We start from the raw sequence: 14,818 nt of genomic DNA, 5'->3' as shown, positions 1-14,818 counted from the left end.
TATATATAGTGTGCAAAGGATTATAAAAGATTAGATAAATCACTAACAGTATAAGACGTTATATAAACTCATATTTTTACTTTACCGAGAATTTTTTCCCATTTTTACGTACTCGACGTATATATTTGTATTATTCAGAGAAAGAGAAAAGTACTGTTCGTGAAATGTAAAAAAAAAAAAAAAAAAAAAAACCGGAGAAAATAAAGACAGAGAAATAAAGAAAATAAGAGAAAAGATAAAATAAGAAGATCCCTTTTTAACGGTCATGTTTAGAAAGGGAAGTAGGATCGTTAACAAACGAGATTATAATAAGTTTTCATACACACATATATATAAATAAAAATAAAAATACAAAAAAAATATCTAGCGTTATTGACGATACGATACGATCAAAGCTACTAACGAAGCTTTCCTCGTACTATTTATTTCTTTCATCCCCAATAGTCTCTGTCTCTTTTTCTTTTTCTTTCCCTCTTTCTCTTTATCTTTATCTTTTGCTTGATTCTTTCTCTTTTTCTTTTTTTTTTTATTCTATTTTTTCTTTTTTTTTTTATTCGAAGGAAGTAAGTACGCTTACAGAAAAGACCCCAGTCTAGAAAATAAATCCCCGCGGTCGGTAAGCCGAGACCGAAAGCTCTGTTTGTCCGTCTTAAAACCAAAGCTGAGAATCCTTCTTCTATCTTACACACACCCTCCCCCTCTCCTACCCTCCTCCTCACCCTTCTTCCTCACCCCCACACCACCCCGAACGTTCTCGAGTTCGCTCAATGAAATACACAAGAGATAGAGAGAAAAAAGATAGAAAGAAAGAAAGAATGTAAGATAGGAAGAAAGAAATAAAAGATGAAAAGAAGAAAAGAAATGAAAAGGACAGATAGATAAGATAACCGATATCCGTGATCGAGTTCGACGTCTTTGTTGACGAATGTTTTCTCCCTTTCTTTCTTTCCTTCCTTCCTTCTCGTTTCTGCATCCTCCCTCGATCCTCCCCCCCCCCAACCCCCTTTTCCACAACTCCCTCCCATACCCTCCCTAAGGACGAACGTTTCTAAGATAAGGGATGTGTCTCATGAATATTTATAATGAAAGAATAAGGTTAAAGGAAAGAAGAAAAAAAAAAAAAAGAGAGAAAATGGTAGAGGAAAAGTGTGTGTGTGTGTTATTTTTTTCAACGGTTGAATAAAGAAATCGAACAACAATAAAATGTGCTAATAATAATATATCGAATAGTATAACGAACGAGTAGAACGAACGTACGAATGAGTAGAACGAGTAGAATCGTCCGGTTACAAAGCTGTCCCGGATGCGGGAAACCCAAGGATTCTCTCTCTCTCTCTCTCTCTCTCTCTCTTTCTCTCCCTCTTTGCTGATTATTCCAACGTAACGATAACGATTGTTCGTTTGGTTTCTCTTATCGTTGGACGGAAACGTCCTGCGCGTTCCTAACTAATATACATTAATCCTATACGTGAGGTAAAATATATATATGTGTGTGTGTGTGTGTATACGCGTATATGTGTATAAGGGTAAGTTAAGTTATAGAGAGAACAAAAATTATTATTATATAGTTTAGTAAAATTACGTAATAAAAATTTCGTATAAAGAAAAAAAAAAGGAACAATTTTTAATAACAACTTTATAACGAATAACGAATTATTTAATTAAAAAAAATGATGATCGATAAATTGGGAATATAAGCTCGAATGTATATTATCGATTAAAAAAAAAAAAAAAAAAAAGAAAAAAAAAACGGGTAAAACTTGTAATTACGAGTTTAATAGAAAATGATGATAGTTAATGGTTATTATGTTATTATGATCGAGATAACTATATTTAATATAGTACACGGGTATCTGCCTCGTTGTATAAGAAGTACTTAATGAGTGCCACGTGGAACGGTTCTAGAATTTACCTCTTTCTCTTTTTCTCACTCACTTACTCAAGTGATCGTACGTTTTTTTTCTTTGCTTTTGTTTTCAATTTAGGTATAATATCTCATTCGATATGGATTTTCGAAAAATCTGATAGAAATAAAATGTCTAATAAAATAAATAAATATATCGTTTTAAATATATCAGTTTTGTTTGAGTGTTAGAAGAGATAAAGAAGTTTAGATGTGTAGTTTTTTCAATATTACAAGAATGTATGTCTGTTTAAATAAACAAGACGCTGAACTTTAGAGATTAAGTTGCTGAAGAAGTCCCAATAAAAGGACGAAACGTTCAATTAATCAAAACGAAGTTCTAGTTCTTTTTAATGTCCAAATTCCCTACGATACTTATTTAATAATATATCGTACGTTTAAATTATCATAAGATAAATGATAATGCATTACAACAAAATATTATATTATATATATTAAATATTATATATATATATTAAACGCACGATAACGTGAAACACACCGAGTAAAAATTTGGCATGATCGATCCTCGTAGCGAAAGGCGAACACACTAGTTTTTCACGAATCTTGGCACGATCCTAGACGAATGCTAATAAAAGGATCGTTCACCTCCTTTCCTCTATCTGGCTCATCCTTAGCAAGAGAACATTATCCAAAGGAGAAGATAAATTCTCTTAAGAAAAATCCTTGCCAACTGTGAGTTAAATACAGAAAGAGAAAGAGACAGAGACAGAGACTGATAGGAGAAGGGTGATGGGGTGGGGGGGGGGRGGTGTAATAAGGAAAAAAAGGAGAAAGAATAAGAGAAAGAAATATACGCGACAGATAGAATAGAAAAAGATTTACAAAAGGAGATAGAAACAAAAGGAGAAAATAAGAATAAGAATAATAATAAGAATAAGAATACATGAGATGATGATTAAAATAATGAAAATTTATATATATATATCAATGTGTTTAAAAAGCATGAAGCAAGGAACGAAACGAGTGCAAGGAACTCGGCTAATCCATACAGGATACAGGGGCAATGGCCCGGAGGGAGAAAACAAGGAAAGAAAGAGAGAGACAGACAGAAGTGGGACAGGGGGATGCTGTGTGAGAGAAAGAGAGACAATCAAAAATCGAAGGAAAATAGATAAATCTAACGTAAGAAATAGGAATTAGATATAATATATCGATGAGAACGAATATGGGGTATAAATAAAGAGGTTAAAGAAGAGGAAGAGGAAGAGGAGGATGAGGAGGAGGAGGAAACATAAAGAGAAATATCAAATATAAGTATACTCTAATAATAAGAATAAATTTGTTGTTCATTACTCACCCAGGATATGAGCGAGGATAAGAATTTTTCGATCCATCGAAGGAGGAGGAATATCCTCGGGCCCAATAATTCGCACAGACCCCCCCCCGGCGCGAAACGCATTCACACGTTAATTAATTAATGAATTATTTTATTCACGGTATCTGCTCGATCGTCGTCGTTGCTCTCGTCTCGCGTCGAACTCGTCTTTTCGCATATCGTCGCGTAGATAACGAATGAGAGAGTATTAGGTGTGTATGTACGTATATTTGTGTGCGTGTGTTAGTGAGAATAGAGAGAAGAGAGAGAGAGAGATAAAGATATATATATATATATATAGAAAGAGAAGAAGGTAAAGAGACTCTCCTAAATAAGATCTTCCTCAGGCTTCCTTTATTTCAAATGGATCTTCTTCTTCTTTTTCTTCTTCTTCTTCTTCTTCTTCTTGACACACTCTAAGTCGAATAATACGAAGAAGATTTGAAGTAACTTCGTTTGACTTGTCTCGTCTCGTCTCGTCTCGTGTCCGTCTCGTCTCGTTTGATGATTTTGATTATAGTCGCGAACTCAAAAACACACGACGATTCGAATGGTTGACGTTAAAAGAAAGGGTAACATCCCCCTTTCTTACATAATAGCGATCGAGTCACATGAATGTGATTGGTTCGGTGTATGAGTGAATGAGTGAAAGGTTGAGAGAGAGAGAATATATATAACGTTACTATAGTTATACGTATAATAAATATATATATATATGTATATATATATGTATAGAAAGAGATCTTTCGTAGGATTTAGTTGAACGTGTTGGTTAGGAGGGAAATATAAGTAAGGAAGAATAAAAATACGTCGGATGCGAGATCGTCGATCGTCCTCGAAAGAGTGTCGTCCTTTCGTGCTCCGGAGTTTGTCTCTGTGTCAGCGTGCGAAGACCCCCGGTTCGTTGGTGGCTCGTTTCCCTTTCTCTCTCACTGGGTATTCCTCTTTCGCGCAGAATCAATTTTCTCGCAAAACGACGTCGAGCCGAACCGAACTGAGCCGAGAGCCGCCAATGCGCTCGCGCACAGAGTATTAACATACACGCGCTTGCGCATCTACACACAGTTTCTCTATTGCGAACCTTTCTTCTCCTCCCTTTACCATCGTCCCCTTCCTTACTCTTCTCCTCTTTCCCTTCCCTTTCCCTTCCCTTTCCTTCCATTTCTCTTCCTCTTCCTCTTCATCCTTATACTCTACTATTACTACTATGACTACTATGTACTCGGATAGGTGGTGCTCGCCGCTTGAAGGGTAGGAAACGCACAAGGGGTTGGTTGGTTGGTTGCATCGGCTCGCAAGCGTTTGCCTTATTCTACTTCTTCTTCTTCTTCTTCTACGAGCAAGCGAATTGCTACCCTCTTTCTTTCTTTCTTTCTTTCTTGCATGCATTTTTTCCTTTTTCTCTTTCCATTTCTTCTCTCTTTACACTTTTTTTTTTAGTGCATCACTCACAGTGCACCGTGATTTTTCCAAGAAAAATTTTCCTCCTCCCCCCCCCCTCCACCCTTCGTTTCTTTTCTTTTCTTTTCTTTTTTTCGAAAGAGGGGAGGGTTTAATAGTCAGTTAGCAGTAGAGGGTAGTACCCCCTTTTACTAAGTAAGTACATTCCTTTCGTTTTGCTTTTTGCCACGTTTCTCGACTGAGAGAGTGAGAGAGAGATCCCGGTACCTTTTGGTTCGAGTATGGCTTCGGTCTGTGGTTAATTAATTGGTTTAACATCGAGTTAATTGTCCCACCTGATCGATAATATCGATTTTTTTCCAAAAAAAAAGAAAAACAAAGAAAAAAAACCAGAAATCTCGAAGAACGTGTTCCATGTAAGATCGAAAATGTCTTTAGAAATTTATGCAACGTCCCGGTCCTCCCCCCATCTGCCCACCCCGTCTCCTGATCGACGGTTAATTGAAAACTATCGGCTGTTAATTTTTCTTATTTTCTTTCTTTTCTTTTGTTTTTTTTTTTCTTTTTTTCATTTTCTTTCTTATTCACTTTTCAAAATAAAATACAAGTACAACGAGCAAACAACGTGTATCCCTTTTTTATATTTCATTCCAAAAAAAGGATATATATATATATATATATATATAATTCCTCACACGTAAAAAACTAATTTTCTCGAATTAACTTTCGATAATCGTTTAATTAATGTCTCCTTTCTCTTTCTCTCTCTATCTTTCTCTAATTTTCTTTCTCCGTATAGAGAAAATTGCGAGTCATGAATATTTGACGAGATCCAAGTAAAGATCGAAAGGTATAATTAATGATACAATTATTAAAGTCGGTAAAGAAGATCGACTTTTACCCTCACCTAACCCCCCCCACCCCTTTTTCACCCTGTAGTAGTTTCTTTACTAGCGTCGTTAACGATTCCCCCTTTTTCGAGCCTGTTCTTTTCGTGTTTCTTCTTCTTCTTCTTCTTCTTTGAAAGCAATCCTCCCTTGTCCTGTCTCGTCCTATCCTATCCTATCCTATCCTATTCTCTAAGGTAAATGGTTCAATCCCATAGACGATGGTATATTTCATTCGTTCCTTGTATCCCGGACAACCGCCGGTTGCGTTTGATATTTCCGAAATAATTCCGGACGGAAACGCATTAAATCGATCGATGACGTACTCTAGACGAGGACATATAACCCCGTAGAGAGAGAAAGAGAGAGAGAGAGAGAGAGAGTGGAGTACGGCAAACCTGCAACAAATCCAATACTACCAACTAGAAACGAAATTCACGCTGCTTCCGATCGATCCTGTCAGGCTTTTATATCTGCCGATATGAAATTTATAACGCAATTCAACAAACGCGTGCGAGTGAGATGGATTTAGGTATATACATATAGAGAGAGAGAGAGAGAGAGAGAGAGATAGAGAGAGAGAGAGAGAAAAAAAGAAAAAAAAGAAAGAATAGAAATAGGTATGTACATAGTAGATAATCAAATAGCAATAAGCAAAAAGTAACTTTTAACAAAACAGTGTAACAATGTTGAACTTGTGTCCCCCCCCTTCTCTTCCTCTGCCCCCAAACTCGATTAAGTTCCTTTTCTCAATGCGTTTTAGATTGAATCGTGCCAGTTCGCGGCTTAATATCCTTACTTGTTTCCTTATCTTACCGAGATATCGACGTTTCTTCCGTGCTGGCTCGAACCTTTAAGCGAACCCTTCTCCGACTACCCTGCCACCCTTCCACCCCTAGTTCTCAACCCTCGATCGAAGGAAACACGATTTTATCGCACGACGCGTTTCAGATCGTAAGATTATGTATGTATGTATATATATATATATATATATAGGGGAGACCCTTGTGTCGTGGAATTTCTAAACGAATTTTCGTTCTCCTACCTTTCACGAATCCGAAACACGTTGTTGTTGTTGTTGTTGTTCGTAATTGATAAGCAAGCCATTGCGTTCACTTTTTTGCTCAAACTTATTCTTATCTTTTCTTTGATGATTATTATCAGATATATACGATCAATTTTATATTTAACCCCTTGGCATATGACAACGAGTGAGACTCGTGGCTAAAGAATTTGTATCCATAAACGAAACTCACAAGTATGACTCGTGAAAAAGAATTGGTTTTCATAAACGGAACTCACGAGTCTGACTCGTGGAAAAGAATTGGTTTCCATAAAAGTAAATCACGAGTCTCTCACGTGGCGAGAAATTTATTTATAAAATATCGCGTATTATTATTAATTGAATCAACGATTGAAGTTATTTCGCATCGTTTTAATAATATTATTTGTCCCGAAACGTTGTTTATTATTTAACAATTCCTTTTGTAGCCCTGAAATATAATATATGTAAAATACATGTCATAATAATTATACGTCTTGCTTCAATTTGGCTACACAGTTTAACAGATAAATAACAAGGCTTGCGATTGAACTGTTTGTTTTACTATAACTCGCCTAATCGGCGAGTTAGCGTTTGACCCAATGTGTTAACGCGATAAGATAATTATATTTAAACATAAGTATAAAGTACAAATCGTTGGGTGGGGGGAGCGTAAATATCGTTTACTCGTTGAAGTCCAAGGACAAAATATTGTAATGTTAGGAAAATTATTGTATGCTAACAAAAAAGAAAAAAATAAGCATATACACACAAGAAAAGATGTCGTTAAACGTTTAACAATTTTCAACAATTTGCGTACTTATTTTTTTCTTTCTTCTTTTATTCACGATTTTCTCCCGAAGAGAGCAAGAGAGAGAGAGAGAGAGAGAGAGAGAGAGAGAGAGAAAGGGAAAAAGAGTGAAACTATCCACGAACAAAGAGAAAATTCTTGGACTACCGATTGTAAAGAGAGAAAGATTCACATTTTAAACCTCGATAAAGTCTCCGGGAGTTCTTTGTAAGTTTGTCGGTTGCGCTCGCGCGAGTAAGCGAATGAGATGCGCCTGCCTCTTCTTCCAACTCCGTAATTACGAGCATTTTAGACAATTGTTACAAAGTTTCTTCGTAACACGATGAATCAGTCATCTTTCTGTCCTTATTTTTTTCTTCTTTTTCTCTTTTTCTTCATTTTCTTTTGTCTCTTTCTTTCCCGTTTGAACACCCCACCCCACCCCCCTTGCCCCAACCCCTTTTTATACATGTGACGAACATTTGTGGTGGGATTCTTTTTCTTGAACGTCTCGCGAACATAACGACTAACGGAAGTAACGATTTCCCCCCCCCACCACTCCTCTCTCACCCTCTTTACTTTTTTTCCTTGTAAGTGTGTGTGTATAATATGTATTTATTAGTGTGTATGTATTTTCTTTTTTTTTTCTTTCTTTCTTCTTCTTCTTCTTCTTCTTCGTCCTCCTCATTTATTATGAGACCAAAAATTACAACGAGTCGTATTAAAAAGAAAGATTAAGAGAATGGGAAATAATGTAATACCCACGATGATCTTAAAGGTGAAGATGATGTTGATGATGATCATGATCATGATGAAAAAGAATAAGAAGAAGAACAAGAAGAAGAAGAAACATAAGAAGAAGAAGAAGAAGAAAGTAATAAAAGAGGGAAAAGCTTTCATCAATTCGTTTCGTCCCCCTACCCCTCTATCTTCCCCCTGTCACCCCCTCGACGAATCGATCGTAGAGTTTATCCGTAGATGCACAGGACCAGACTAATGGCGTGGCTCATCCTAGGACGAAAGGATAATAGAGACGTCGCTCTGACGGGCTTTCAACGTTCCAACGACGTAAATGTTATTGAGGGCTACTAATTCGGAAACGTTATGTCCCCCCGCACCTCCACTCCTTGGAATGGAAGTACTTGCTTTCGTTAAGCTAGCTTTCGAGCTTGGAAAATGGTTCAAACGAACAGAGGATGATGATTCTACGACAATCTTCCTTAAACCCCCTCTCAGCCCCCCCACCCAGTCCCTAACTCCCTTCCACTGTTGAGTTATTACAATCCTTTAACAAATCATGGATACATCGAATACAATTCTCTCAATTTTCTATTTGTATATTATTATCTATTCTTTTAACAAGGGATCCTTAGTTCTAGCTAATAATGGAAATAACAAAGTTTGTTATTTATTTGTTTAATTATTATAAATAGAAAGTTACTTTTTAACGTTAAGTTCGTGCAATCCTTTAACAAATCAAGGATACATCGAATACAATTCTCTCAATTTTCTATCTGTATATTATCTATTATTTATTCTTTAAACAAGGAATCCTTTGTACTAGCTGATTTATGGAAATAACAATTTTTGTTATTTATTTGTTTAATTATTAAATGGGAAGATACTTTAACGTTAAGTTATTGCAATTCTTTAACAAATCATGGATACATCGAATACAGTTCTTTCAATTTTCTATCTGTATATTATCATTATTTATTTTTTAATAAAGAATCCTTAGTTCTAGCTGATTTATAAACAAATTTTGTTATTTATTTGTTTAATTATTATAAATGGGAAAGTATTTTAACGTTAAGTTATTGCAACCCTTTAACAAATCATGGGTATATCGAATACAATTCTCTCAATTTTCTATCTGTATATTATCTATTATTTATTCCTTTAATAAAGAATCCTTAGTTCTTGCTGATTTATGTAAATAACAAATTGTGTTATTTATTTGTTTAGTAATTACAAACGAAAATCTACTTTAAGTTTGTACAAAACAAGAAAAAAATGATGATGACAATCGATTAAATTGAAATATTATATTTGTTAACAATAAATATTTGAAAATTCTACCATGCGGTTTTGGGAATAGATCTCGAAAATATCTTCAGAGATATTATACTTACTTGATAAAACTATTCTAGGTAAAACTCTTTTTCTTTTTATATTTTCATCTCTCTCGTATTTTCGCGCTAACTCGACGAAAGCGGTCCACGCCTCTCGAGATCACGAAAATGCCATTATTCATTGAAGAACTCCCGGACAAATCCGGAAACGCCGAGTTACCTTCTCAATTTTTATTGCCATTGTGCAGCAACCGTACTTTCTTTTTTCTTTTTTCTTCTTCTTCTTCTTCTTTTTCTTTTTTTTTATTTTTTGCTCATCCTTTACGTGTCTCGTCTTATTATTAACGAATAAAACTTTTAAAATATAAACGATAAAAATAAATATTATCGAAAAAGTCGTAACACATTAAATTATTAAATTGATGGCCAAACAACAACAAAATATAATCATTTCTCTATAAAAATAAATATATTTATAGTATATTATTATAATTTTTCCTAACCACACAGATCTTGGTGGTTATTTACGTTATCTATTTCTTTCTTTACCCCTCTAACATACATATATATATATATATTATATTTCTTTTTGTAATCTTTCCCCAGGGGTAGTTTCTACTGCATCCTACGATAAAAATAATAATTTTACGGTGTAAAGCTCTGATTTATGAAAATATTCGAGTAACGTGTCGCGGATAAAAGCCGAATTAAAAAACTCACTCGGCTAAGCTTTACCACTTTACTTCTGGCTTTGTTCGTTTTATCCACCCTCCTTTACCGACCACCAACACCACCACCACCTAATAGGCGGCAGGCTGGCACGGCCGTGAGGAATGAGGGGTAGGAGGGTGAGGAGGGCCCACCCTTTCTCGTGCGTGGGCCGTCTCGCAACTCTTTGTCGTCGCTAAGCGAATGCCTTGGAGATAACGAGCGATAGGGGAAGGTGAATGGGGGTGGGGAGGGGGAGGATAAAAGGGGGTTTTCTTCTGTTCAGGTTTATTTGAAGTCGCCAAAGTACGATTGCTTCGTGCTACTTAATGCCTCGCGAATTTATTCCCAAGTTCCAAATGTATACGCGCGTGTGTGTGTGTGTGTATGTCTGTGTCCCTTTAAATACCAACCCTCCCCTGCCGGCCCTATCCACCCTCCTAGAGCAAAAAGGGAAGGCATTAGATGTCTATCTAATCTCTTTCTATCGTCAGACAACACGTTCCAACAACGTGAAATTAATCGATGTCCTATGAATATATTAAAGTACACCACACTTGTGAATATATTTATATATGTTTACGTTAAGATTTTTGTATTCTTTAAACGAATGGTTTAACTTAAATATCTTAACATTTGCGTTTATTATACGCGACGAATTATAAAATTTAAAATAAATCGTAATAATATAATCGGGTAAAAAATGTATGCGTATCAAAAAGAAAATATAATATATATATTGATTATATATTTTGTTAAGGGTAGAGTATAACACACGATACGAGATTTGGAATCTCGTCACCCTAACTCGTACAACAACTACTTCTTCTTATCCGCATATCTATATATATATATATATCTCAGCCCTATATCGTTTCTTCGTTGAATCATGGACCACAACAACTAGCAATCACCCTCTTTTCTAACCATCACACCCCCTTGTATCGAACGTCTCGAGAATAGGGGAGAAAAGGGTCCGCCTGTCTATTCGATGACGTGTCCTTCGAGTAAACGAGACGAACGATTTCTTCTTCTTCTTCGAGATGACACGATGATGCATTATTGTTAATCGAACGAGAATTTCAACAGATAAATCATTTATCCATCACGCAACAACAACAATAATAACAACAACGACAATAATCCGCATGTAATAAGTAAACATTTATATTTTTAGCTTCGTATTATAATTATTTATTTTTCAAGAAAGTTATGGTTTTTACCAACCCCTTCCTCAACCCCACCCGCCCACCCCGTTAAACGAAACAACGTGGATTTTACGGTGGTTTTCGCTACGTCGAAGTTGCAATATACGTCATACAACAACACCATCGGTGCATCACGATGAATTATCGCCTTCCTCGATAGGTACAATCCCCCCTTTACAATTTTCAATAGCTTCTAAATGATTCAGGAATAACGCTACGGGACCACCGATGGAAAATCGTTCGGCTGTATAATATGGACGGCATACCGGTTTATGCACGATGCATAATTTAAACCGGTATGCCAATGACCCAGACTAGTTTCATTGATTACTACACGGGCGCCCGTGTTTCACCCTTGTATACACCCCGATCCACCCGTCCCCACCCGTCCCCTCCCCCTCCACCCTCTCTTCTATCGATCTCAATCTAGTCGATCGTTTCGATTCACCCACGCGAACCACCCCCTTGCGAATCTTTTTTTTTTCTCCTTCCACCCGCGCGAAACTAAATTCAACAAACTATGTAAATGATATAAATTTAACATTTAAATAGAATACCTTTTTCTCTAACTAACCCCCCACCCCATCCCACCCCACTCCACCCCCGTCTAAAAGTCATTCTATTGAGTTCCTATTATAAAAGGTAGAAAAACAAAAAAAATTGATTTCTATCGTTTTAGCAATGAATTCATAAAGATAGGATTAACGATAAGGGTTGTGAAAGGGGTTGGTGGGAAAAAGGGGGTAGACAGAACACGTTCAAAGAGCATGCTTCTACGATTTGTATCGATGGAGAGAATTACGTTGCTGAAAGTAATTAACTTTCGACAAACGTTCCAAAAGATAATCGATCCCTGTGTGTACCGTTTCACCTATGTATATGCAACGACATACCTATACCGCAAAATAAGAGCAAAAGTAATTACCAATGAAAGATACGTTTGATTAGTAGTAAGTAAAAATATCGGTCAGATTAAATATACGTCGAATTCAATTCTAATCTAACTAATCGATAATAGAAATAAACTATGATTTTCTTTTGTTTTTTTTTTTTTTTTTAAATAATCTACAAAATGTAATACTTTTTTTTTCAAAGAGAGAAAGAGAGAGAGATAGATAGATAGATAGAGAAAGAATTAAATAAATAATTTGAAAGAGAAAGATATAGTTATTAATGCATATATAGTTAATAATGCATATAATTCTTTAACGTATTAACAATGAAAAATGTGGCAAGCATTTCGATTAAGCAACATGACTATAATATACTCGATTATTCGGTTATATGAAAATTGAATAAATTATATACACAGATATATCTCCAATAAAATTGAATAATCGTCGGTAGGGTCATTTTTCCTCCCTCGAAATTCAATCGTTATATTATCAAATGTAGGTGTATCACTTCTCTATCCTATTTTAATAGAAAAATTGATCTTTTATAATTTATTGTTAATACGATTTACGAAAAAGGATAACGTATAGAAATGAAAAATTTAATATTTTTCGCCAAATTGTTTAAACTACTTCATTTTACTTGGTTCTGATCAAGGTTCTACTAAAGCATTACTAGCTTACGTATTAATGAAGCGTACTTTGTTTCAAAGAAAACTTTGAACTTTTCAATGAAAGCGTTTCAGAAGAAGAGGAGTATAAAAAAGAAAAAAAAGAAAATAAACCATTTTTGTGTTTGATCGTTTACACATCGCTCGTTACACATCCCCGAGCAATGATTTTGAATATATAATATAATATATAACATATACACATTTATATATGTATATAAATTTATATTATTATTTTTATATACATTATAATAAAAACAAAAATAAATTTTATTTTAAATATCTTTGTGTAATATAAAAATTGACGAGATAACATCGTAAACAATTTTTCTACAATTTTCTAATCCCAATTTGTCTATTCATTCGTGTATTCTTAACAATTTGAAATTCAAATCTATTCAATATAATATATAAAAAGTTTCAACTCAATTATATTTCCTTATGCATTACTGTTCTTAATAGAAACTTTGAAAAGCATATACTTTAAACGCGGATAAATGAAAGACTATCCGAGTGAACTCTTTTTATCCTTTAGAAAAGATACCAATCTTAGAAAGACGAGAGAAGGAAGGTAAAACGTTTGACGGCACTTCAACCCAATTTGCTCGCGTAAATCCTTCGAACCTTTAAACCCTGGATGGTTTTAATACACTCTAAAGGAATAGAGATGGATATAAAGAATACGATCGTAACATGCATTTCTTAAGAGAAACAAAAAGTGAAAAATAGTATTTACGTTGTAAGTTACTCTCTCTCTCTCTCTCTCTGTCTTTCTCACTATTTCTTTCTTTTTCTTTCTTTCTTTCTTTCTTTTTTCTTTTTCTCCATGCGTTAAAGGTATACTCTTTTAAGAAAGGGCCAAGAAAATTTCCATGAAAGTCTCGTTACCTAAACGTTTTACTGCTTGTTTACAAGCACTAGAAAAATAATAGCACCACGAGAGAATTCTTTTTCTTATTCTTGAAATTCGTTGAAAATTTGAAAATATTCTTTTACCTACTACCCTACAAAAAAAGAAAAAATAGAAAAAAGTGAATTTACTTTGAAAATCATAAGAGTAAACTATATTAATTATTAATAGAAAGATGATATTTAAAAGACAATGTTTAATCTTCGATGACACGGAATTTATCTCATAGATAAAGTAATTCGAAAAGAGGAAAGTGAGAAACCCCCCCCCCTCCCCCGTTTAAATGGAAAGTTAAGGAAGAGGATTTTGCATTTGCGGTGCGTCATGTTATCAACGTCCAATGAGAATCGTGCTAGATAGAATTCTTGGTCATTAAAGTGCCATTAGCTTGTACACGTCCGTCACGAAAATTAATGGCAGCTTGTGCGTATCGGACAAAACCTTTTCCACCATCACCATCTCCCAAATTCTCTATCCCTTTTCTCTTCCTTCTTACCCTTCCCTCACCCCACCCCACCTCACCCCACTCCACCCCTCTCTTTCTCTCTGGTGTTTACGACTTCAGCTTTTCCTAAAACGAGGACACGTTCAACGAACCGTCCTTCTAGTATAACTAATTTCATGAGAGAGTAACCGTGCAAAAGTTATACTACTACTTACTGGAATAGTTACGAAGAAAGAGATAAAGAGAGAGAGAGAGAGAAAGAGAGAGAGAGAGAGAGAGGAAGAACAAACGTCGATATAATTAAAGATTTTCATTAAATTTATACACTGTTACACCTTAATTATACGCGAAGATTTAAATAATAATACTATGCAATATTTGTTATACTTGGTATCGATATACGTGATCTGAATTTTGTTTTTATTAAGGTTTGGAAAAATAAATATTTGTTTGTTTATTAAAGAAATGCAAGCAATATTCTCGTTTACATTTACATAATAAATGAAAAAAATTACCGTGATTTCAAGCGGTAAATACAAATAACGCGAG

At 35.0% G+C, this 14,818-nt stretch overlaps 1 protein-coding gene across 1 annotated transcript in view; it reads right to left on the bottom strand.

Moving 5' to 3' along the window:
- The window catches only part of LOC106785235, a 19,185-nt gene extending 14,941 nt beyond the window's left edge, over positions 1 to 4,244 (bottom strand). The window contains exon 1 of the mRNA XM_014745517.1: positions 3,225 to 4,244. Coding sequence (XP_014601003.1) covers positions 3,225 to 3,261 — 37 coding nt within the window. The 5' untranslated portion in view covers positions 3,262 to 4,244. The remainder of the gene's footprint in view (positions 1 to 3,224) is intronic.
- Between the last annotated feature and the right edge of the window lie 10,574 nt (positions 4,245 to 14,818).

The sequence above is a fragment of the Polistes canadensis genome, unplaced genomic scaffold, assembly GCF_001313835.1.
Source record: "Polistes canadensis isolate GaletaPanama2010 unplaced genomic scaffold, ASM131383v1 scaffold_46, whole genome shotgun sequence".
Lineage (NCBI taxonomy): Eukaryota > Metazoa > Arthropoda > Insecta > Hymenoptera > Vespidae > Polistes > Polistes canadensis.
Note: the sequence above shows the minus strand (reverse complement) of the source record. Positions and strands in the feature narration are given on the sequence as shown.